The 25,630-nt window shown below is 40.6% G+C and overlaps 1 protein-coding gene across 1 annotated transcript; it reads right to left on the bottom strand.

Annotated features, from left to right (window-relative positions):
• Window positions 1-24,583: 24,583 nt before the first annotated feature.
• Window positions 24,584-25,351, bottom strand: LOC145812854 (uncharacterized). The gene has a single exon (XM_082908082.1). It carries the CDS (start codon window positions 25,349-25,351, stop codon window positions 24,584-24,586), a length of 768 nt encoding a protein of 255 aa, XP_082764208.1.
• Window positions 25,352-25,630: the final 279 nt, after the last annotated feature.

Here is a 25,630-nt window from a genome sequence, read left to right as displayed (position 1 = left end):
ATCTTTTTGCCCCTAGTTCCAAGGTGGCTTCTAAACCAGCAATACACGTTTCATAGTCTGCTTTATTACTGGACACCTTGAACCAGAGTTTGAAGGCTAAGGTATATAGGAGTCGTCGGGTGCTATCAGTAACACATCTATTCTATAACCGTACTGATTGGCTACTCCGTCAAAGTACATTGTCCAAGTTTCTTCCTCAACTTGTAGAATGGCTTTATCTGGGAACAGGTATACCACTGCTTTATCCCCTTCTACCGGGTGATGTGCTAGGAACTTTGCCACAGCTCTCCCCTTGACCAACTTGCGGGTAACATACTTGAGATCAAATTCTTAGAGGAGAAGCAACCAATGGACTAGCTTACCCGTAAGCGTTGGTTTCCCAAAGTGATATTTGATGGGATCTAATCTCGAAACCAGCATTATAGAGTGAGCTAACAAGTAGTGCCTCAACTTCTTGGTAGCCCATATCAAGGCTAGGCAAGCTTTCTCCAACGGAGTATACCAAGTCTCATAATCTAGCATTTTCTTGCTCAAGTAGTAGATGGCTTTCTACATCCTATCCTCAGATTCCTAAGCAAGCATGATCCCATTGTGGTGTCTATCACTGACAGGTACAAAATCAAAGGCTTCTTCGGCTCTGGCGGCGATAACACCAGTAGATTCTAAAGGCACTGCTTAATCTGCTCAAACGCAAATTGACATCGATCATCCCATCGGATTTCTTCCTTTTCTTCAGGAGACCAAATAGTGGTTCACAAGTCAAGGTTAATTTGGAAATAAACCATCTTATGAATTATACTTTACCTAGACAGCCTCACGCCTCCTTTTCAGTCCTTGGTGCTGGCATTTTTAGGATGGCCTTGATTTCTGAAGGATCTACCTCGATGCCCATCTGTGTGATCAAAAAGCCCAGCATTTTCCCTGTAGTTACGCCGAAAGTACATTTCTACGGGTTCAATCTGTATTCTTTGATCCATTGAAAGAATTTCTTCAAGGCGGTGTAGTGGCCCTCTCTTTCTTTGGACTTGACAATCATGCCATCCACGTACACCTTGACCTCTTTATGGATCATATCATGCAGAATAATGGTTGCAGCCCTCTGATAGGTAGCCCCTGCATTCTTCAGCCCAAACGGCATAACCTTATAGCAGTAGGTACCCCACGGCGTAGTAAATGTAGTTTTCTCTCTGTCCTCGGGCGCCATTAGAATTTGGTTATACCCGAAAAACCCGTCCATGAAGGATAGCAATGGATGACCCATAATGAAATCCACTAACTCATCAATGTGCGGCAGAGGGAAGTCGTCCTTCAGATTGGCTCTGTTCAAATCCCGGAAGTCCACATACACCTGAATTCTACCATACTTTTTTGGCACTGGGACGATGTTGGCCAACCAAGTCAGATATTCAGATACTAACAAGAAACCTGCCTCAATTTGCTTGGTGACCTCTTCTTTGATTTTCAACGCCCAATCCGGATGGATTCTTCGTAATTTCAGCTTGACAGGTCAGAGCCTCGGGGTCAAGAGGGATCTGATGCTGTACAATCTCAGGATTAATTCTAGGCATGTCTTCGTAGGACCACATGAAAACATCTTTGAAATATTTTAATAAAGCGACTAAGCACTCGCACTCCTCCGAAGACAACGTGGACTCGATCTGGACGAGACGCAGATCTTTCTCAGTACCCACATTAATAGCAATGATTTCATTAGCACAGGGTTTTGCAAACCTCTCATCCTTTCAATTAATCAAGTTTTTCAAAACCAGAGGAATTCCTTCTTTATCATTTTCATTGAAATTCTGAAAATCTTGGTCAATGCAATAAACAAGTAGCATAGAGAAATACTCAGAATCGGCAGCATTCTCATTCATAAGATCCAGCTCTTCGATTACAACCGACTTAAAAGCCAAAAAAAAAGAGGACTTGGACAAGACCTTGGCATCTGGGTTATCACCCCCAGGAATACCAGACTCGGACTCAGAAGAACTGGAATCTGATTCCGACTCCACAGACTCTATGGAATCAGATTCTGGATCATCACCCGACTCAGAATTAGATAGGTAGCCCTCCTCCAGCTGCCAGACAAGAGATAGTGCTTCAGATACATCCAAAATGCTGCTGGATGGGTTCATACCCAGTTGGTCCCCGATCATGGAGATGGTAAAGTTATCCCCCAAGTTCTCTGAGTCAACCAGAGGATCTGCAAGGAGACATGCCAGTGTTGCCCCCACTCCAAGCTCGCTATTGTCCAAGTCACTTTCCATGCTCTTTTCAACTTCAGCACTTGGTTCTGCTTTTTTCTCGGCATCACTATCTTGCAACTGCAGGTCGAAGAAGATTTTGAAGCCAAGAACACGCTGCTTCGTGGAATTCATCTAGGGCTCGGGAAAGCCGCAAAAGGGGAAATCTTCTCCCTTCCAAACGAAGCGGCCATTCAACATTCCCCAGATTGGCCTGTGGATAAGCTCATAATGTTTCCCGGCCTACTTGGCTCTGGCTCTACCTGCCATCTCTTTTCTTTTCCTGACCCAATCCTCTTTGGTGGGTACATTCCCAGACTAAAGGCATGCGGATTATGCGGCACATCGGCCAATGCTGTGACACCTTTCCAGCCACTTCTTCCAAGTCCCATTCCTGGCACATGTTGCAGTTTATTCATGAAATAAACAAACTGGGCCCTGACATACATGCCCTCATCTGCTGCCAAGATGGTCTGTACTACTCGGGCCTCAGCCAGAGTGAACCCTGTGAGGAAAACATCTTTCTCACCATGAGTGATCTCCAGCACTAGTGTAGTTACCTCTGGCAGGGGATGGATAGATGAATTTCCAAAAACAATCATCATTCCTTTCCCGTGAGGGTATTTCAATATTTGGTGGAGGGTATAGGAGACTGCTTTCACAAGGTGTAACTAGGGCCTCCCTAATAGTAAATTAAAGGTGGCCGGGACATCTAGGACATGGAACTCGACATCCTGCTAAGCTGGACCTACTTGAACTCTGATTTGCACCATGCCCATAACCTCACTACTGGTATTATCATATGCTTGGATTACTTGGGCAGTGGGTACAAAGTCTGCTGGTCTAAGGCCGATGGCATAAGCTGTGCAAGAAGGACATACATTAATAGTTGAACTTGTGTCGACCAACACCAATGGTACCCATTTTTCTTGCACTCAACTGATATGTATAGGGGTTTGTTGTGAGCTGAGCCTTCCGGTGGTAGTTCTTTGTTAGAAAAGGTCAGGGTTGGCTCGGCACCACCTGGGAAGACCAATCCCACAAGCTGTTCAGCGGTAGTGTCAATGGACAATTTAGCTTTGTCCATTACTGATAATATAGCCTGTCAATGTACCCGGGAGGCCATAAAAAGACCCCAAATTGAGATGTCGGCTTGGATTTTCTTCAGTTGCTTCAACACTGCCTCTTCTTCCAACCACTTCTCTTTCTGTTTCTCAACCTCTCTATCTTTCCCAAATGCCTCAGCTTTATCTAAGTGCGGTGGCGTAAAATACCGCCCACTTCTTTTCATGTGGTCAATCTCTTTTGCATACCACGTGTTGTCTGGGAGGCACTCACTCCAGTCTTCATCGGTGTGAGCTAGATGTAGATTGTCATCCTCCTACCATACACCTCCGGCAACCGACAAACAGTTGTCCAGCTCCGTTGGATCACTCTCACACCACAAGTATCCCCGTAGGATACTAGGCCATTACAGTTTCCTAGTTGCCTTTGACCCTCTCTTGTGCAAACTACTTCAGTGCAACTTCTTGTTCTGTGTCCACAGTGCTCACAGTGCCCAGTTCCTGAGCTGAATTTTCCAAGCCGGGGTTCTTCGGTAGTTTTTCCTTTTCATCGACCATTCCGGCCACTGCAGTAATTCCTATTTTCTTCTTCTTCTGTTTTATCTCAGTTTCATCCTCCCTGTTTGGTTCATCACTCAACCACCCAGAGTTGTCAGTTGATCCATTCAAATGGAACCAGCTAATCTACACATCCCCTTGATCTTGTTCGTCGAAGAACTGCAGGTTGTCTAAGTCCTCCTCAAGTTCTGCCAAATCATCCAACCCTTGGCTCGGGCCATCCTCCCTAACCACATTGACCTCCACTACAGTTGGCAACACCACTTCTGGTTTGGCTTGATCAATTGGCACATTGTAGCAGTTTGGATCATACACCCCTTTAGGCAAGTCCTCAGAGCTTTCTGGCAACAGACTTGTACTCTCCTCTAAGGCCAACCTCCCTTCTACTACAACTGCCACCACCACAGGCTTAGGTTGAAGTATGGACGTGTCCATCATGCACAAATCTGTGCTTTCAAGAATGAACACCATAGGTCTTGGTAGGTGGGAAGGGGTAATATATATGCTGGGGTCGTAGGGGATAGCTAGTATATGGATTAGGTTTAGGTTCCGAGGTGGGGGAACTTGATTGTGGGCCGGGAGAGGATTTGTAGTTACATTTGCTTTATGGGGTGGTGCAATCACCTTATTGTCAATGAGGTCTTGAATCTCATGATGGAGTCTGAAGCATTGGTCGGTATCATGACCGTGCTGCTAGTGAAACACACAGTACTTGGCTGGGTTGTGTTTTGGTGAAAGAAGATCAGGTAGTGGACGTGGTTCTAATGGTTTGAGGTACCCCTTTTTAATCAACACCTTCATGGCCTGAGATAAAGGCATATAGAGTTGGGTAAAGGTCCTCTGGGATTGGGCAGGGTTGGTTGAAGTTTGTGGAGTTGTGTTGGCAAAAAGATTGGCGGTCTTGGTTGTGGTGGTGACAATGCTCACATCCGATGGTCGCGCAACTGTGCTACCACTGGTGGTTGCATTAAAACTAAGCACAAAAGGCCTCTTGGTCTGCTCTTTCCAATCAGTAATCTGCCCTTGTTTCATGGTGTTTTCAATTTGAACCCCCATCTCATGGAGCTCGGTAAATGTGAACAAAGGTAGGATGATCATTTTCTGTAGCAACTTCCCGTGCAGATTGCGGACTACCATCCTTATTTGATCTTTCTTAGAAGGCCTTGTAGTCATCATTGAAGCTTTCATCCTCCACCTCATCACAAATTCTGAAAAGCCGTCCTTTGGCTCCTGGCGTGTTACCTTAAGATCACGGGTTGTGACATCGATTTGTGTGTTGTACGAGTACTGTGCAACAAAAGCCTCGGCCATTTCCTCTCAACTCTGTTTCACAGAATCCTCCAACTTCGCATACCATATTACTGTTATTCCCGACACGGTTCAGCCAAAAAGTGAGAGCTTCTGCAACCTGGACAAGCCCATTGGCCGCAAAATGTCTAAAAATAGCCGAAGTTGAACCATGGGGTCTCTGGAGCCGTCGAATCTATCGCTGTGCGGCATTTTGAACCGATCTGGCAATGTCACTGCAGAGTCGGTATACCCGTCTTCTATGTCGGGAATATAGTTAACACCTTTTGCTCCCTTGAATAACTTCTCCAGCTTGTTGACTTTAAGCACAGTTAGGTCAACCTCAAACTCAAATGGAGCCTCAGTTTGATACACAGGTGCTTTTGAGGCATGTGGTGGGATTGGCTCTGCTAGATTGCCCTGATTTGGATTGCCCTAATTTTTAGCATGGGTAGTGTCTCTGGGTGTTGGGATACCCGTAGGAGGTGCATGAGATGCAGAAGTTGTTGCTGGTTGTGGTTGTTGTTTTTGCAACCTATTTATTACCTTAGCCTGACGTGTTGTGACCTTGGCCTGTCAAGAAGAGTCTTGCTGCATGGTTTCAACTATTTGTTGAAGATGATGGATTAGTTCCTCCATGCTGACTAGGGGATATTGTGCCATCGAAATGGGTGAGTGATCTCGTACTGGACTAGATGTAGAAGACTATTCCTGAGCCTGACTAGATGCAAGTGAGGTGAGGGGTGACTGCTGTAGAAATTGTATCGGTGAACTTTGCCTGACTCTCCTCTCTCTAGTAACCGGTGGGAGCAAAGTAAACACAGGTTGTCCCCTAACAAGATATCTAGCTTTGCAAAGCCTTTTGACATGGGTCCAGAGCACTTGGGGTATATCCAAACTTTCCAAAGCTATGGTGTTATACTACCTAGCAAAAAGAAATAAAGCAAAAAGAAAGCAGTAATCAGAAATCGCACAACACCTAAGCTCAGATGTTAACCGCAGACAGATGTAATCAAAGCTCTAGGACTGCACTCAACACTGAATTCTGCCTCCAAAACAGATACCAAAACTTACAACTGATACGCACATTCCTGTACAATTTCACTGTAAAGCACATACCAGTTAAGTAAGAGCCAAAACATCCCTATGAGGGGGTAAGATTACCCTGTCCTAGTTTCTTCAGGAACTAGGGTTCACTACTCAAACAAAGCGGTATCACGCAATCCTATATTCGGGTGAGCATCCTGTCCTAGTTTGGAACAGTCTCTATGTCTTTTGATATGTAACTAGGCCAAATGGTCAAAAGGGTACCTCAGCAAGACCACCTAACATACCTCTTACACCTAACACCGAGAAGTGAAAAGAGGATCAAACGGTACAATGGTAGTCCAGATCCAAGGGTTGCGTTCCCATCATGGCAGAGCCCATGATCGGTCAGCCTTTTGGCAAGTTTTTAGGCAAGCTTCTGACAAACCGTCCAAGAATAGTAGATGGCAAACACAGTGACTTAGGTGCACCAAGGCAAATGCAATGCAAAGAAAGATATAAGTGTATATAAAATTTCATATCACGATTTTCAAGTCAAGTTCTCTAATCTCCCCAACAGAGTCACCAGAAACTGTAGCGCGACTTTTCGCGCCCCCTTTCGGGAGTCAAATAAACCCTACAGTATCGGACTCCCGCGGTTCTGAATTTGATTCCACAAGTGCAATGTGAAATAGATAATCACCAAAGAGTCCCAAACTAGCAAATCTTTTAGAAAATCGATTTTGAATCAAAAATGCCAAAAAATGATTGCTTTGCCAGATACAGAGTCGCCACCTAAATATTTTTGTTCTGGGAAAATTTAGGAAACCCATGACTCGTGCCAAAGGCCACGTGTCTGTCATCACCAAGATTGTCTCGGCTCAGGAACTTACGTATGAGAGTGGAAGGTCATGAATGAATTGAGCACCCTTGCTAGCCATAGAAAGTGGCTTGCTGGCCACTACTGCCCAGTTCATCTTGCTGCAACAGAGAACAAAAGGAGCATGCACAGGGTATTCTCAAGGATTGTCTGCACAACTCACCCCTTATTTTCATGAACAAATCAAAGGAGTAGTAAGCTTGGTCCACAAACCATCAACTCAAGCAATTTCATTGCATGATGGCTCATGAACCATAGTGTGCAATTTTAATAAATACAACAAAATAAGACTCAAACCTCCTCCTTTTCATGAATTGATCAAGGGAAGTGGTGACCTTGAAAACTTGAATCATTTCATCACTAATAAGTATGAAATGCCTCAAGCTTCCATGTGTTCAATAAATATCTGATTCAACACAACACTTTTTATTATCTTGCACTTTTTTATTCGCCAATTTTATTACTCCATTTTAGATTACCATCCATTCTTTAATTCATTGAGTCCAATGGTGAGTTTAAGTCCTCTAATGGAAATAGGGCTCAAACCAAGTGTTGTCTTAGGCTTGAAAGAGACATCATACCATTGGTAATGAACCCCTAAGGGATTAAACCATTAAGGATGACATCGCAATCTCATGCTTAAACAAACAAGTAGTTTGAACCACTTTCAAAGCAAAACAAAAGCCAAGAAATGAGGGAGGTTGCAGAGATGATTAAGAGTGATCACAAGTATGGAAAGCCATAAATAAATGCAATCAACTCAAATAAATGGTGTTTAAGGCCTAGAACACCAAACTCATGAAGACAATTACACTATAAGCATGCAAAACAAAGCTCAAATGCAACTATCAACCAAAAATAGTGGTAAAATAGTCTAAAAAAAATCCTAAAACATGCTAGAATTAAGACAAAAATAGCTAGATTAATAAGCCAAAACATAGCACAAGCTAGGCTAGTAAGCAAGACATAAGGAGGGGAGGCTAACCCCTCCAAATTTGGACTTAAAAACATGATTTTGGCCATTGAAATAACTCTGAAAATTAGCATTTAAAATCTCAAAAATAGTTAGTAAAAGGATGGGAAACACAAGGGAAAAGGCCCTCAAAACGAGGTAGAAAGAAGGGCGAACCACCCCTCAACCTTTAATGGCCTTAAAATCCAAGCTTCAACACAAAAATACAAAGTTTTTATAGCCCATAAAAAGTTGCAAAATTGCAAGGATAATAGCAAATAAAACAAAGCAACAAGCAAAGCCTTATACATCTTGAAGAGAATACGAATTCTAGGCAACAATTCAAGATAACACACCTTTCAAGAGCTTAAACCAAGGTCAAAAGTATCTTATCTCAAATATGAGAAGGTTTGGTTAAGAGTGTATAGGCAAAGTTTAAGGATATGTAGGCAAGAGTGTAGAAATTTGTAAGGGAGAGAGAGAGAGAGAGGAAAAATTTTGCTCTAAAATTTTTCTAACCTTAAAACATGAGAGAGAGGCCCTTTATATATAGAGAACATGAATTCCCCTCAAGAACATCCAACCCTACACGTGAAAACAGATGCAGGCATTTGTGCAAATAGCTAGCACAACTGTCACAAAATATCTACAAAAGACCCTTGTGGCCGGCAGGCCACATCAGTGGCTAGCAACCAAGAGTGATGGCCAGCAGCCCAAAAAGGTGGCCGGTAGGCCACCAAGGGTTGCAGGCTTGAAGAACCAAGGTCCGGTCCAAGAATGAGGCAACATGGGTGCAGGGTTTAAAAGGCTGAAAGTTGTGGCATTTCGCTGAGGACTTCGAGCACTTGACAATCATATAGACTCATCATCGGGTGTGCAAGCGATGACGTCCAAGTTGTAAGGGCCGTCAAAAATGGGATGTCTACAGCAGTGCAAGAAATGCAGCGAAAAAGAAAGGCAGGAATGCATGAAAACAGAGTTCATACCTCAGTAGCACTGGACGAAAGGTGGGAGGCTGGCTCCCATAGTTGGAGGTCCTCTGGTACACTGCGAGCAAAGTCACTGAAATGCCTAATGCCTCCGGGCAGTAATATGTGTGTGTAGGGATGATATCTCACCAGATCAAAAGGCCGCACTCACAATGGTAACGGCTCTAGCTCAAACTCAGGCGCAAACTCCGCCTCAAGGTCAACCTTAATGCCCTGAGCCGCCTTACCAACCTCAGCGACTGCTAGCTCCTCTACTTCGGCAACGGGTGGGAACAAAAGTGGAACCTCTGGAGGAGCTCCGTTGTGAGGAATCTCATCTACCATCTAGAGAATGGGTGAAAAGTAGGTGAAAAATGAAGAAAAATAGGGAAAAAAAGGTAAACTTGAAAAAAGTCAACCTTAGGAGAGAGAAAATGGGAGAAAAAGTCAAAGCCCAGAAAAGTTCACGAAACCTGAGAGAAACTCAAGAGGAACAAGCCTAAAGTGATGAAAATCTGAGAAAAAACAATTAAATCAAAATCAAATCGGTTCAAAATGAAGAGAACTAAGAGGGTTTTGCGAAAAAAGTGTGCGTAGGGCATTGAAAAATGCGTATAAAGCATGGATCTAGAGAGAGAAAGTGTCTAGAGAGAGAGGGGGAAGATTTTCAGCCTTGGAGAAGTGAAGAAATGAAGTCTTGTGACTTGTACTTAAAAACTTGAGGCAAAATGACTTCTTTGCCCTGAATCTACCTTCGGTGGCTGACAGGCCACCATTGGTGGCTGACAATGTCTTCTGATGGCCGGTAGGTAGCTGACAGCTTCTCCTTTTGGCCGGCAGGTGGCCGGTGACTCTCAGGCGGGTCCTGGTGCTGTTCTGTGCTTCTAGTTTTTGAGTAGTGTATGTAAGGTTCTGTTTTGGGAGCTTGCACCTACATCATGGAGTGAACATGTCCCACTTGCTACTATGAACGAGGTGTATCCTTTTGAGCATGTTGTAATTCCTTCGAGAGGTAAATTGGAAGATCCTATCGAATATCATTTTATTCGTTTTGTTAAATTACGCCTTTGTTCTCTTCTGTTGTATAGAAGGTGGATTTCACATATATGTATGATGCACGCATGTCTTATATCATTTATGATTTGTGCATAGAACATGCTGTCAATGTTGCCTAGAATATGCTCTTATTTTATGCATAGAATGTGCCTTCAAATTAACATCATACGTCGATCGATCATCTTGCATGGAATATGCTTTGTGCATCTATCGTACTCGTTCACTTTGTGCATCTATCGCATTTGTTAATTTTGTGCATCTATCGCACACCTCTCTTGTTTCTCGGGACGTAGGAAGCGCGTACCTGAGTAGTTTCTCTTGTATCTCAGGACGCATGAAGTGTGACCCTGGGCGCGTTTTATCTTGGGATACGTGAGGTGCGAGCCCCAGTGTAGACACCCCATTTTTTACCGTCCTCAAGACTTGGATGTCATCACTTGTGCATTTGATGATTATGGTTACGTGTGTTTGTTTTGAGTGCCAGAAGTCCTCGGCGAAACGCCCTGTCTCTGAGCATTTAGACCTTGTCCTTTCTGTGCCTTGTTTTTTTATCAAAACTTGGTACGTAGAACTTGTGGTGACCTGTTGGCCACCACCAAAGGCTGTCGGCCATGGCTTGTGCTTGTCGGCTATTTTAGATATTTGTTGACAGCTGTGCCAGCTGTTAGCACATTGAGTTGCATCTTCCTACACATGTATGGTGGGATGTTTCTAAGCTCAAGACTTGTTTTTCTATATATAGGGGGGTTCCTCTCCCATTTTGAGGGTTAGAAAATTCAGAGCAAAAATCTCTCTCTCTCTTTAGATTTGTCTCTCTCTATTACAATTTTGTGCCTAATTGCTTGTTTTCTTTACACACTTGCATACTCATCCTAAATCAAATCCTCTTACCTTTGAGCTGAGGTTACTTGGGGTCTTATTAGAGCTCTTGAAGGCTGTTTTAGCTTGGTTTTGCGCCTAGAATTGCCCTTTGCTTCAAGAGGTAGTTTACTTGTCTTGTTTACTTTGTTTTGCAAGCTTGTTTTACCATCTTTTCTTACTGTTTTGGGGCTGGTTTTGAGCTGAGAAAAACTCTGTTTTTGTGGCCTAAAAATGGTGGTTTGAGCCTTTTTTTAGTTAGGGGGTGATTCACCCTTCTTGCTTATTAGTTTGTAAAGCTTTTGTGCTTTTATTAATCACTTTCAAATCAACTTTTTTGGGCCTTGTAAGCACTAAATTTCAGAGGTTTTTCAGTGGCAAAAAGCTTATTTTGAGGTCCAAATTTGGAGGGGTTAGCCTCCCCTCCTTGTGTCTTGTTTGCATGTCTAGTTAGCTTCACATATTAGCGTGTTTTTCTAGCTTAACTTAGCTCAAGTCCAGCATGTTTTAGCCTCTGAAATAACCTGTTTTAGCTCTATTTTGGGCTGGTTAGTTCATTTGAGTCTTGTTTTGCATAGTTATAGTGTAACTCCTTTCACTAGCTTAGTGTTTTAAAGATTTAACCATCATTGGTTTGAGTTGATTGCATGTTTTAGTGCTTTTTCTACTTCGTTTCAGCACTTATAATCTCTGCAATCTCCCTCAATTCTTCACCTTTTGGTTTTGCTTTGAAAGTGGTTTCAAACCACTTGTTTGCCTAAGTGTGAAATGGAGGTGCTACACCTAATGGTTTAATCCCTTAGGGGGTTCATTACCAACAGTGTAATGCCTCTTTCATGCCCAAAGCTACTTGCAGTTTGAACCCTCCTTCCATTAGAGGACACTTTGGTCTTGTTGTGATGAAATGTGCCATTTTCCTTGGTCTCCATTGCCCTTGATCATGCATGATAGGGTGATGGACATTTTAGTCTTGTTGTGCATTTATTGAACTTGCACAATTGGCTTCACAAGCCATCATGCAATGAATTTGCTTGATTGATAGGTTGTGAACCAAAGCTTGTCCCTCCTTTGATTTCCTCATGAAAAGGAGAGGCAAAGTGCGCAAACAACCCTTGAGAAATACATTGTTTTGCTTTGTTTTGCTCTCTGTTGCAGCAAGGAAGTTCAAACTAGCAGTGGCCGACATCAATCACCAGTGGCCAACCGGCCCCCTGTAGGCCATCCATGAAATTTGTACAGTGCATTGGTAAGGTGGAGCAGAGGTGGTCTGGAAGTGGACAGCTTTGTTGGTGTTCATATGTGCAAATAGAGGCTTTTAGCAGCAAGGCAGTGGCTTTTCGAGTGAATAATCGAGCATGCATGCATCCCTCGCTTCCTGGGATTAGCTAATTAGTTTAATTAGCAATAGATCAAATACGTGTTGTAATTAATTAGTTGTAGCTAATTAAGTATTGTAAATAATTAGTTAGTTTAACTAGTTATTTGATTTCGGTGTGTAATAATTAGTTAACTATAATAGTTAATTAATTCGGTTTGTAATAATTAGTTAGCTTAATTAGCGTAGTTAGTTGGTTGGCTTATCCATTCGGACCCTCCTTCGCTATGGCGTAATGTTGTAATAAGTGTGCGTGCGTGTGTGTATGTCTTCCAACCCCACACCTTTTTCCCTTTTATTTAATCGTTTTCCACGGTTAGATTGGGGACATCTTTCAAACATACTGCATGCTTGCACCCATTCATCTTGTCTTGCATGCACCGATGCTTGGCGCATCATTCAAACTGTATCATCATTTCAATATCTTATTTGAATACGTGTTTAATTGCATGTTGTTCAAATCGATCCATATGCCATATTAGTAGCCGAGTCTATTAATTACATATTGCATGTGTTGTATTAGACACTTAACATAGTTAGGGTCATGCATCTTTCTAACTAGTTTCTGTTTTGGCTTGGAGTACTCGGTGAGTTTTTACGCTTTAGCATATTTGCATGAATGTGAATGTTGCCATGTCAAGCATGCTTGCCATGAGGCTATATGCTTAAATGCTAAACTACTTGAATGCCTGTGGATGAAGGCTTGTTGTTTGAATTGGAACAATTCAACAAATGTAAGTTTTAAGCCCACTTTGTTCAGTGGCAAATCATGTTTTAAGCCCACTATGTTTGGTGGCAAATCCGCAACTTTAAGCCCACTTAAGGTGGCAAATTCAAACCATTTTCGTAAATAAACATGAGTTGAATTGTTCTAAATTGAGCAAACTAGTCTATATTTGCTTGTGCGTATCACATAGTAAAGCTAGTTTAACAATGAAGAAGAGCACACAATATTTATAAAAAATCATATCATGATTAGTAGAGGCCGATCTTTGATCGGGCGAGCGGGGGTGCACAATTCATGACCTTCCTCTCTCGTACCCAAGTTCCCGAGCTGAGGCAACTTTGGTGATGACAGACATGTGACCTTTGGCACGAGTCATGGGTTTCCTAAATTTCTCCAAAAATAAAATATTTAGGTGGTGACTCTATATTTGGCAAAGCAGTCCAATTTTGACACTTTTTGATTCAAAATCAATTTTCCAAAATAATTTGCCGAATTTGGACTCTTTGGTGTTTATCAGTTTTACATTGCACTTGTGAGATTAGATTTAGAACCATAGAAGTCTGAACTGTAGGGCTTTCTTTCAAACCTTTTGAAAGGGGGTACAAAAAAGGCGAGCCACACCAAGCTATTTCTCTTGTGTCTCAGGACGTATGAAGTGCGGCCCTGGGCATGTTTTAATCTTGGGATGCGTGAAGTGCATGCCTGAACGGTTTCTCTTGTATCTCAGGACGTGTGAAGTGCGGCCCTGGGCGTGTTTTACCTTGGGACGCATGAAACACAAGCCCAAGTGGTTTCTCTTGTATCTCAGGACGTGTGAAGCGCGGCCCTGGGCCTGTTTTATCTCGGGACGCGTGAAGTGCTAGTTCGAGTGGTTTCTCTTATATCTTAGGACGCATGAAGCGCGGCCCTGGGCGTGTTTTACCTCGGGACGCATGAAGTGCGTGCCAAAGCGGTTTCTTTTGTATCTCAAGATGCGTGAAGCGCGGGCCTGGGCGTGTGTTATCTCCAGACACGTGAAATGCGAACCCAAGTGGTTTCTCTTGTATCTCAGGATGCGTGAAGCGCGCCCTTGGGCATGTTTTATCTCGGGACGCATGAAGCGCGTGCCCGAACAATTTTTCTTGTATCTTAGGAAGCGTGAAGCGCAGCCCTGGGCATGTTTTATCTTGGGATGCGTAAAGCGCGAGCCTAGCAGTTTCTCTTGTTTCTTAGGATGCGTGAACTACGACCCTAGGCATGTTTTATCTCGGGACGCATGAAGCATGAGCCCGAGCGACTTTTTTTTGTTTCTCAGGATGCGTGAAGCACGACCTTTAGCAGTTTTAATCTCAGGATGTGTGAAACACGACCCCGAGCGATTTTCGTTTGTTAGTTTCTCAGGATGCGTGAGGTGCAACCCTGGGCAGTGTTTCCTTTCCTCGTCTCTTGTTTTGGCGTGGTCAAAGTGTGTTTTATATCTTTTTGCAGGGAACCTGTGCTAGTTTTAAGCTTGAAGCTGCTCATTCATATGTTGTTATCTCGTGATCTTGCTCACTGTATCTATTATTACTTATTGCATCAGCTTGCATGATTATGAGTTTTCAAAATAGTCGGCTTCGCAAAGCGCGTGAGTCCAACTTTCAAAGTTGCATTGTGCATATCATTTGCATCTTGCCCCAGAACTACACTAGTTTGATTCCTTGCAAAGGGATATATAGGCAGCCTACGGGCGCAACCATTTATTTTTGTCTTGATTGTTTGTTCAAGTCTTACGGCCTTGTCAAAATGGGTCGTCTTTGGGTTTTAATATTCATTCACGTCATTTCATGACTCTGAGTTCTCTCAAAGAGGGGCAACTGTAGACATCTCATTTTTTACCACCCTTACAACTTGGATGTCATCGCTTACACACCCAATGATGAGTGTATATGCTTGTCAAGTGCTCGAAGCTCTCGACGGAATGCCACAGTTTTGAGCCTTCCAAACCTTGTATCCCTATTGCCTTGTTTTGGACCAAATCCAGAGATCTTCAAGCTTGCAACCTCTGGTGGCCTACCAACCACTTCTATGGGCTGCCGGCCATCACTTTTGGTTGCCGGCCGCCAATGTGTTTTGCAAATATCTTGTGATAGCTGTGCCAGCTGTTTGCACAGATGCTTGCATCTGCTCTCATGTGTATGGCTAGATGTTTTTGAGGAAGATTCATGTTTTCTATATATAGAGGACCTCCCTCTCATATTTGGAAGTTAGAATAATTTTGGAGCAAAATTTTTCCTCTCTCTCTCTCTCTTGTATATTTCTTAACCTTTGCCTATATACTCCTCACCTTTGCCTATACACTATTAACCAAACCTCTCCATATTTGAGCTAAGGTATCTTTGCGCCTTGTTTGAGCTCTTGAGGGTGTGTTTGCCTTGTTTTATTGCCTAGAATTGGTTCTCTTCTTCAAAAGTATAAAGCTTTGTCTCTGTACTTGCTTTATCTACTGTTTTTTCTTACTATTTTTCAACTGTTTTTGGGCTATAAAAACTCTGTATTTTTTGGCTGAAACTTGGGTTTTAAGGCCAATACAGGTAGAGGGGTGGTTCACCCTTCTTTACACCTTGCTCTCAAGGCCTTTACCCTTGTGTTTCCCACCCTTGCACTATCTTTTTTTGAGCTTTTAAACACTGATTTTCAAAGTCATTTCAGTGGCTAAAATCATGTTTTGAAGTCCAAAATTGGAGGGGTTAGCCTCCCCTCCTTGTGTTTTGCTTACTAGCCTAGCATGATCCATGTTTTAGCATATTATTCTAGCTATTTTTGTCTTAATTCCAGCATGTTTTAGGACTTATTTAGAACTGTTTTGGGCTGTTTGTTGCATTTGAGCCTTATATTGCATGCTTGTAGTGTAATTGTCCTCATGAGTTTGGTGTTCTAGGCCTCAAACACCATCTTATTTGAGTTGATTGCATTTAGTTATGGCTTTCCATACTTGTGATCACTCTTGATCACCTTTGCAACCTCCCTCCTTTCTTGGTTTTTGTTTTGCTTTGAAAGTGGTTTCAAACTACTTGTTTGTTTAAGCATGAGATTGAGATTTTATGCTTAATGGTTTAATCCCTTGGGGGTTCACTACCAACGGTATGATGTCTCTTTCATGCCTAAAGCAACTCTTGGTTTGAGCCATCTTTCCATTAGAGGACTTTAAACTCACTTTTGGACTCAATTGATTAAAGAATAGGTTGGTAAATTAAAATGAAGTAATAAAATTGAGATTAAAAAAAGGTGCAAGATAATAACTTGTTAGGGTTCAATCGCACATTAATTGAACCCTTGAGTCTTGAGTCGTTTCATACTCATTAGTGATGAAAACGGTTCAAGATTCATTATCAATTACTTCCCTTGATCTTTCATGATAGGGAGGTGGTTTTGAGAGTCTTGTTTTTGTTGCATTTATCGAACTTGCACACTTTGGTTCATAGGCCATCATGTAATGAAATTACATAGATTGATGGTTTGTGAATCAAGTTTTACTACTCCTTTGAGCTGTTCAAATGATGAGGTGGAGTAAATTGTGCAAACAAACCCTGGAGAATACACTGTCTCTGCTCTATTTGCTCTCTGTTACAGCAAGACAACCCAATCAGCAGTGGCTGGTAGGCCATCTTTTGTGGCTGGCAGGCCCTCTGCCAGCCACTAGTGCAAAATCAAGCAGTGTTCTTCTGAAGTAGAACAGAGTTGGTCTGTAGGTGGAAATTAGTGCAAGTGTTCTACTGTGCAACAGAGGCATTCAGCAGCAGAAACAATGGCTTTTTCGGGTTGAAACCACCTCCATGCATGAGCCCTCCATTGATCCTTGGGATCTGTGTTGTGATATGTTAGTGTTGTTAAAATAGTGGCTTTGTAATTAATTAGTTAGAATGGCTAATTTGTCTCATGTTGTATTATTTTAGTTAGCTAGATTAGTTAATTAGTTCATTCGTTATTTAATTCGGCTTCTAATAATTAGTTAAAGTAGTTTAGCTAGATTATTCATTTGTTGTTGCAATGGCTAGGTAATTAGTTAGCTAGTTAGCAAGTTTGTTCATTTAGACTCTCCTTTGTGAGAACGCAATGTTGTAATAATGTATATGTCTCCCAACCTCACGTCTTTCTCCCTTTTATTTACTAGCTTATAATGGTTATTTTAGGGGTATTACATTTAATTTAGCATACTTCATGTTTGCATCCACTTGTATTGCATGCACCGAGGCTCGATTCATTATTCTAACTTGCATTGTTAGTTTAAATACTTCTTTGAATACATGCTTAGACCGTATGTTATCAAATTGACTCATATGCCATATTAGTAGCCGAGCCTATTTAGATTGCATATCGCATGTGTTACATTAATCGTGTTGCATAGTTAGGATCATGCATCTTTCTAACTTTATAATCTTTTTGGCTTGAAGTACTAGGTGAGCCTTTTACTCGCTTTAGCATAAATTGCATGAGTGTGATTGTTGTCATGTTTAGCATGCTTGCCATGAAGCTAAGTGCTTAAATGTTATAATTGCTTGGATGCCTGTGGATGAAGGCTTGTTGCTTGAATTGGAATAATTTGAGTAATGTTCTTATGCTATCACTTTTTCAGGTGGTACATATTCGAAACAATTTTTCAAACGAACATAAAATCAAGTGTTCCAATTCTTTCAAATTTAGCCTATACTTATGTATGTGCGCATCACATAGTAATGCTAGCCTAACAAACTGGAACAAGAGCATATAATGTACATAAGATTCATATCATGATTAGTAGAGGCTGATTTTTGATCGGGCGAGCGAGGGTACTCAATTGATGACCTTTCCCTCTCGTACCTAAGTTCCTGAGCTGAGACAATATTGGTGATGATGTACACGCGACCTTTGGCACAAATCATGGGTTTCCTAAATTTTTCAAAAATATTTAGGTAGCGACTCTACATCTGGCAAAGTAGTCCATTTTTGGCAATTTGATTCAAAATCAAATTTCCAAAAGATTTGCTGGATTGGGACTCTTTGGTGTTTATCTATTTCACATTGCACTTGTGAGATCAGATTCAAGTGTTGAGATAGAGTTATAGTTCTCCCTGCCAAATCTTTTGAGAATATCCTTCGTATAATTACTCTGTGAGATGAAGATTCCATTGTTGCTTTGAACTACTTCGATGCCAACAAAATGACACATCAATCCAATATCTGTCATTTCAAACTCTCGGACCATATTCTTTTTGAAGGATTCAAACATTGTTTGATTGTTCCCAGTGAATATCAAATCATCAACGTCGAGGCATGCATATAACAAGCTTCCATCAGCTTCTTTCTTCAAATAGAGCGACTGCTCGTAGGGACACTTCTCGAATCCATTCTCTTGGCATTGATCCTTATGTTCTACCCACAAGGAATTTGTTTTAATTCGTACAAGGCCTTCTTAAGCCTATACACCTTGTCTTCCTGGTCTTTCTTCACATATCCAAGTGTTTGGTCTACAAAGATTTCTTCTTCAAGAAATCCATTTAGAAATTCTGACTTGACATCTAGTTGGTAAATTTTCCAATTCTTCTGTGCTGCTAATGATATTAGCAACCTGATAGACTCTAATCTGGTAACAGGGGCAAAGACTTCTCCATAGTTTATTCCTTCTTTCTGCTTGTAGCCTTTTGTAACAAGTCTTGCTTTGTACCTTTGAACTTCTCCTTGAGCATTTCTTTTAGTCTCGTAGACCTATTTCACTCCAATGCTTTTGCAGCCCTGATTGAGGCCAAATTGTGCAACATTGAGGTCGATAATTAGGATCTCTTAACCCTACTTTCTTGTCAAATTATATATTTTATGCATGTTTAATGCCAATCAGGTTGGACACAGTGGGAGCATAAAATGAGCAAAAATGCAGAAATTGGAGAGAAAAATGCTTCCCGCACGTGCGAAGGACTATTCCTGCACATGTAGCCCATTCATCGTAGCCAAACAGAGCCTGAAAAAATTGCACTTGTGGAGGCCCATTCCCGCATGTATAGAACCTTCTCCGCACATGTGGTGGAATTTTCCGCACGTGTGGCCGTATCTAGGGAAATATGCCTGATGTTTTGAATTTGGGGAAATTAACAAAGGTATAAAAAGAGAGAAGAAAGGTTAGATTAGGGGTCTAAAAATTCCAAGAGAGAGGAGAGGCTAGCGTTTGGAAAAAGGGAATTCTCAAGTTTCAAGGGCAATTTCATGAAGGGTTGTTCTTCTTCTACTTCTTCCCACTCCTCCATAAGTGGCTAGGCTCCCATTTCTAGGGTTTTGATGAAACCCTAGCCAAGTAAATAGGTTTTATTTTTGGTTTTCTTTTATGTAATGGTTTGAACAATTGTATGGTTCTCAAGAAGTTTTCAAATATGTTTTTTCTTTATTTCTTTAAGTATTCTGCTTTTTGTGATTGTTGAATACTTTCCATACATGGTTTTCTAGTTTTTTCAAGTTCAAGACATGAGACGAGTCATACTATGAGGGACGAGTCATGTTGCTACTGTGAAGCCCCTGAAATATGTATTCACTTTTAAGACCCTAATGCTTGAATTATTTTCTTAAAGTCCCTCGTTTACTTGAATTAATTCGAATCTCGTCAGTTAGCATTACTATTTTTATTTTTATCGAAACAGAAATTCCCCTAACCGGATTAGGTTCCCTAACCTAATTTAATTCTACCTAAGTTACATGTATTTAACTCCAAGCCCTCACTCTTTATTTAAATTCAAAACTTGCCCCAAAAACAAGTACTTGTACTTTGTATCTTGAAGTACCATCAATCTTGCTATATATATATATATACACCTAGAGGAGTGTGCCTAGGACATAAAATAATTAAAAAATTTCCCTTCACCCTTCCCTATGCCTAGCCTTCCTAGAAGAAAGTGAGAAATCAATTTCCAAGAAACATCATCATGAACTTCTAGGAAAAACCACCAACTTAGTACCTAGACCTAGGGTGCTAATTCCAAAACTAGTTCCCTTTTAACTAAGTGTTGCCTAAATCTTTGACCAAGCCTCCCAAATTCCTTCCATTTCCTTAGAATCCAAACAAATCCTAACATTTCCATCCATTTCCAACTAATGGGCTTTTAGGACATTTTACATCAAAAATTGTCTATAAATATCAACCTCCCCTAGCTTGGCAAAGCACAAACACCACACCCACATACACACATTAGGTTAGGGAGAGGGAGGAGAGCAAGTGAGAAAAGAGTCTAGAGAAGAAGAGGAAGGGAGAAGAGAGCAATCTTGTGCAAAATTAGCAAGTAAGCCACAAACACAACCTTCTCTTTCATTTTTCTTTTTTCAATACATATTTCTAAGGGTTCTAAATAATGTGTTTCAGATCTGTCATTAAAGAGTTCTTATGTTAAAAATACTAAGATTTGAGTATTGATTCCATCTCTCTTGTATTTTTCCCCTTTTGGCACAAAACCATCCTCTTTTATTACCAATCTCTCAACTTTCCAAGGCACACTTTCAAGCAAACTTTCTGAGTAAATATATGTTAGTTAGCATGTTTTCTTCACAAAATAAATGAAAACTTTCCCTTGGTGGAACCCTTTTCTCACAAATCTTCATGTTTTGGACAGTCTACCTTAGAATTTGTTTTTGCAGCCCACTTTCAAAAATTCCAGAAAAATGTACAAAAATATTCTGGACCTCTATTTTATGTCAAAACCTTCCTTAAGGAGTTAGATTTCAACTAAAATTATTTTCATCGAAAAAAATTAAGCGATTTGCAATAAAATCAAGTTTTCGTAACGATCGACGGATCTGGACAGATTCTGGACAGCATTGGACTATTTTTTTAAATAACTTAAAATCTGGAAAAGTAATCCCATTTCTGAAAAATGTTCTAGAAACTAGATCAAATTATCTACGAACCATAGGAAGACCAAGTCCGGTGGAAGATCTAAAATAGTCCTTTCATTTTAATCTTTATGTGATGCTAAATCTGAAAATTTTGTTATGCATGGATGTTTTATGCCCTTGTATTCATAAAAATGTTTATTAGCTTATGATCATATCTTGGCATAATATTGTATGTGTTATGGTTATGTTATTTATCTTCCTCGCTTTATGGATGCATGCCTATGTGGATATTATTGTCTTGTAAGTTGGATTAATTTGATTTAAAACATTTAATTTAACGGGAAATCTAATTGGGAGGGTATTGGGTTTTCGAGCACTAGAGTAATGAAAAGATGAGAATATGTGATATATGGATTGTTGGGATGCGTTCTCTATTTGAAAGTTAAAGTCTTACGCAAGTGGTTTTCGGAACCCGTGAACAGAGCGGTTGTATTCGAACCCTAGGTGGTTTGGTGTGAGGAGGGATTCGGGCAAGGCCCTATTTTACCGTCTCTTTTGAGGCCCTGTGGTTGGCGCTACATGGTACATAGCCGTTGGTAGGCATCCGAGGTTAGGTCTGCAACAAAACAGCAAAAGAGGGGGCATACAGAATAATCCGTGTCCGATTCTTGTGGTTGGGAGGACGAAATCTCTTTGGGGGATTTCTAGTTTACTAACATCTGACCTAACTCTTTATTTATTTATTTGAGTATCATGCTTTACTACTTGATGTTATAATTGTGATTGTGTATTGGACTGGGAAAACGGGGTGGGGTGTGTGTGTGTTTACTGGGCATTCAAAACTCACGGCGTATCATGCCAGGTGACGAAGCGGAACTTATAACGGGAGACGACGAGCCGGAAACCTTCAAAGACTTTTGGCTATCTTAGGAAGGCTAGAAATTTTCTTTTGTTATTTTGTAAGACTCATGTGAAGATTTAAGCTTCTTTTGGGATGTAATGTAATAGAACAAGCTTTTGAAATTAAGGATATTCGTGGTTGTTATGCACTTATACTTTAATATTTACATGTATGAACCTTATCGTTACTTATGAGACCTTATGTCAATACCTTTTAAGATCTGTCAAAAGGGTAGTGCCCTGCCTAAGAAAGTTGGACTTAGAAGGGAGGCTAATCTGACTCCTCCGGCGATCTGGGATCTTACTGGTTATTGACCATAGGACTCATTAGTGACTCTACCTTGACTGCAACCAATGGTGTAGAACCGGGGCGTCACAGCTACCCTAGTTTAGAACGAACAACTCATACTACTTGAGATGGTTCATGCCTGTACATTGAACGTGTTAATTCTCTTGATAACTGCTTCGAGCTTGTAGTTGCGAAGTATTATTTAGTTCGAACTGTAACGCCCCCAAAATCATACAATAAATACAATCCATAAGCGAAAAGATAAAAGAAATAATATGCTTTCATTCATCAAAGTTCGTATACAAAAGATAACACATCCGATATACATTCACAAAATGTTCATTCTGAATCTACAACATGTGTTACAATGATAAGAGAGTTGTAAACTAAACAGGTAATCATATGCCTTATAGGCTTACATCTTTCCAAGTCATTGCTTGGTTACAGCAAAATGAGCCTAGCTCAATATAGTTAAAGCCCTTGGCTATACAAAAGAATACATAAAAGAAAGAAGCTCTTCCTCTCAAATGTCCCTCTAAACTATTACCTTGGCGGAGGCATATCACAAACACCTGAAAATAGTTTTTCCAAAATAGGGTGAGCCAAAGCCCAGTAGGAATAATCTCACACAATATATGAGATTTAACAAAGGTATAAGTGCAATGTGTATAAACAATGCCTGTGACAAAACATTCACATTTTTATATAATCATAAAATACCAAATTCATATCTTATTCCATTTTCCTTCAATTTATTTCAATTCATGAGCCAATTTCATTATCTTTCAACAATCCAACTGAGACTACAACTCAGTGATTATCAAATCAACACAATTACCATACAAACACTTCAATCTGCCATTTTACAAAAATTTCGTCTGCGGGATTGGCACCCCATGTATACGCGCGGTTTCGGGACTTTCACCTAGGACACTCCGGCCAACTTAATTTCAATAGAGTCCATTCCCTATCTCCTCCCAAACATGGAGTACATCCTTTTTTCTCTTTCCAAACATCATACATATACAATGTATTTAAAACATAGTCATATTCAATGACATCAAACAATATATTAGTTTTACTTTACCTAATCCTCATGCAATTTCTACAACAATCATGGCTATCCTCCACCGATAGCCCAATACAATTATTTTTAAATAGATATTCAATCTCAAGATAGATAATTTATTCAAAATTTCCAAAGGTGAGAGGTAATACATATCCAACTCCATCATCTATTTCAATATTCGTCCAATTTCATATTTACAACACTAATTTCATTTATTTATACAAAATAAATATTTAAATCATTTGAGGGAAAAACTCCATTTTTCCCAAATATCAGCCCAAGGCCAAAATCAACTATATTGTAGCCATACCACCTTATATTTATCCTCATAGCCATTTCCACAACATACACTTAGTAACCCCTCTTTTGATTTTATAACCCAAACCCTAGGTTTGTCCAAAATACACCTAAAGCCCACCATTGTTACACAATCGCCCAATAGCTAAGTTAAAAACTATATGAAAGTGTAGAAAATCCCTACCTCAAACTTAGAAAACCAAAAAAACGAAGGAGAAACTTCAAAGACATCAAAATCGACTTCTACTCGGATCAAAACGGAGCTCTTGAGACGCTCTACCTTTTTCTCAAAGGCACTAGGGTGAAGATCCCAATGGACCTAGGTGAAATAGTAGAGAGAATATGAGTTTTAAAGAGAGAAACTCAAGATCTAGGTTTTTGGAAAGTTTTAGAAAGAGAGAGGAATGAAAAAGTGATGAAAAATGTCATTTTCGTGATCTGTTATACATGCAGTCCGCTCGAGCGTGAAAAGTGATGCTCGAACGTCAAACACATTGTTCTACTCGAGCGAAAGAAGTGACGCTCAAGTGCAAAATGCACACTTTTAGAAGTTTTGCAGACGAAGGATATCGCTCGAGCTCAAGATTGGACGCTCGAGCGTCCACCCGCTCAAGCGTAGAATACACTCTTCCAGTATTTACAAGTCTACAAAAATACTGAGAGTTTGCGAAGCCCGCCAGAGCATGAGAATGGCCGCTCGAACGGAGGAGCAAAAATTGTAAAGCCCGCTCGAACGCAAGATTGGCCACTCAAATGGAGGAGCAAAAATCTGGGCAACAAAAGTTTGGAAAAACAAGCAACCAACCTGTTCCAAACACACAGCTAAAATCCAGTAACTAAATTTAAGGGGGATTAAATGGAAAAACGACAATGAACAACATTCAGAAACTATAAGCCCGAGTCCGAAATACAACAAGAGTCGGGTCAAAACTGGAATCGCTATACGAACCATAACATAATTGAGTCTTAAATTGAAGCCTTATTTATGTAACTAGTGTTGAATTCATTACCCTAGGTTTTTCTAAAAAATTAGTAATTTCATCTTTGTGTATAATTGCTAGTTTATTCGCTTTGTTTAATTTAAGTATCACTAGGTTATGAATCATCATCTTTTTAATAAAAATTGAAGGAATTTAACAATTAAATTAGTTTAATTTCCTATTTGTCCTTGTGGATCGATACTTGGACTTATCACTATTCTAAGGAATTTGGTATGGTTTAGTGTTTATTTTTGGTGTATGAAACGACCCATCAGGCCCTTCGGGAGAGTAGTTAACTCCCAAGTCTTGCTCTTCTCAATGGACTTGATTTCTTCATCCATCGTAATCTTCCATTTATCTTCATTGTTAGCTTCCTCAAAGCTAACTAGATCACTACTCATTAGTAGACATAATAGATTGAAATCTTTATCCATTATTTCTGTATTTTCATACAAATCTTGTAGATTATGAATCCTTCTGGGCCTCATGACTAAAATTTCTCCTTCTATTAGAGTTTCATTTCTCGGTGGTGAAGGAAAAACACGAGGAGATATCTCTTGCTCTCTAGGTGATGGTGGCTCCCTGGCCGTTTTTCTTGGCTGATCTGATTCTCCGTCTTCAATTGTAACCTCCACACTTGTGGAGGATTCAGACTCGTCCCATTTCCAGGACTCATTTTCTTCAAAGATGACATCTCGACTGAAAAACATTTTCTTTATGATGGGGTTGAATAGTTTGTACCTCATTGAACTGTCACCATATCCAATAAGGATACGCTTCTCTCCTTTATCTTCAAGCTCTGTTTTTCTTGCTTCTGGAATCTTGGTGTAGGCAATGCTACCAAAGATTCTGAGATGACTCACACTTGGCTTGGGAGTGCTCCATGCTTCATATGGTGTCTTCATTGTCAAGGAGTTGATGGTACACCTATTTAACAAATAGACTACATACGAAACTGTTTCAGCCCAAAAACTCTTGGGCATATTCTTGTCTCGTAACATGCTTCTGACCATGTTCAGGATCGTGTGATTCTTTCATTCAGCTACTCCATTCAATTGGGGAGTATAAGCTGGTGTAAATTGTCGCTTGATTCCTTGTTGCATAAGGAATTCTTCATACTCATCCGTCTTATATTCTTCACCTTGATCTGATCGTAATGTCTGGATATAATAACCATTTTGCTTCTCCACAAGAGTTTTGAACTCTTTGAACTTTTCAAACACTTCTGACTTTCTTTTGAGGAAATACACCCAAGTCTTCTGTAATCATCAATGAAAATGAAGAAGTACTTC

This window comes from Camellia sinensis, chromosome 15 (assembly GCF_055761805.1).
Source record: "Camellia sinensis isolate YWXY chromosome 15, ASM5576180v1, whole genome shotgun sequence".
Lineage (NCBI taxonomy): Eukaryota > Viridiplantae > Streptophyta > Magnoliopsida > Ericales > Theaceae > Camellia > Camellia sinensis.
The sequence above is the reverse complement of the archived record's forward strand: the minus strand, read 5'-3'. Positions and strand labels throughout refer to the sequence as shown.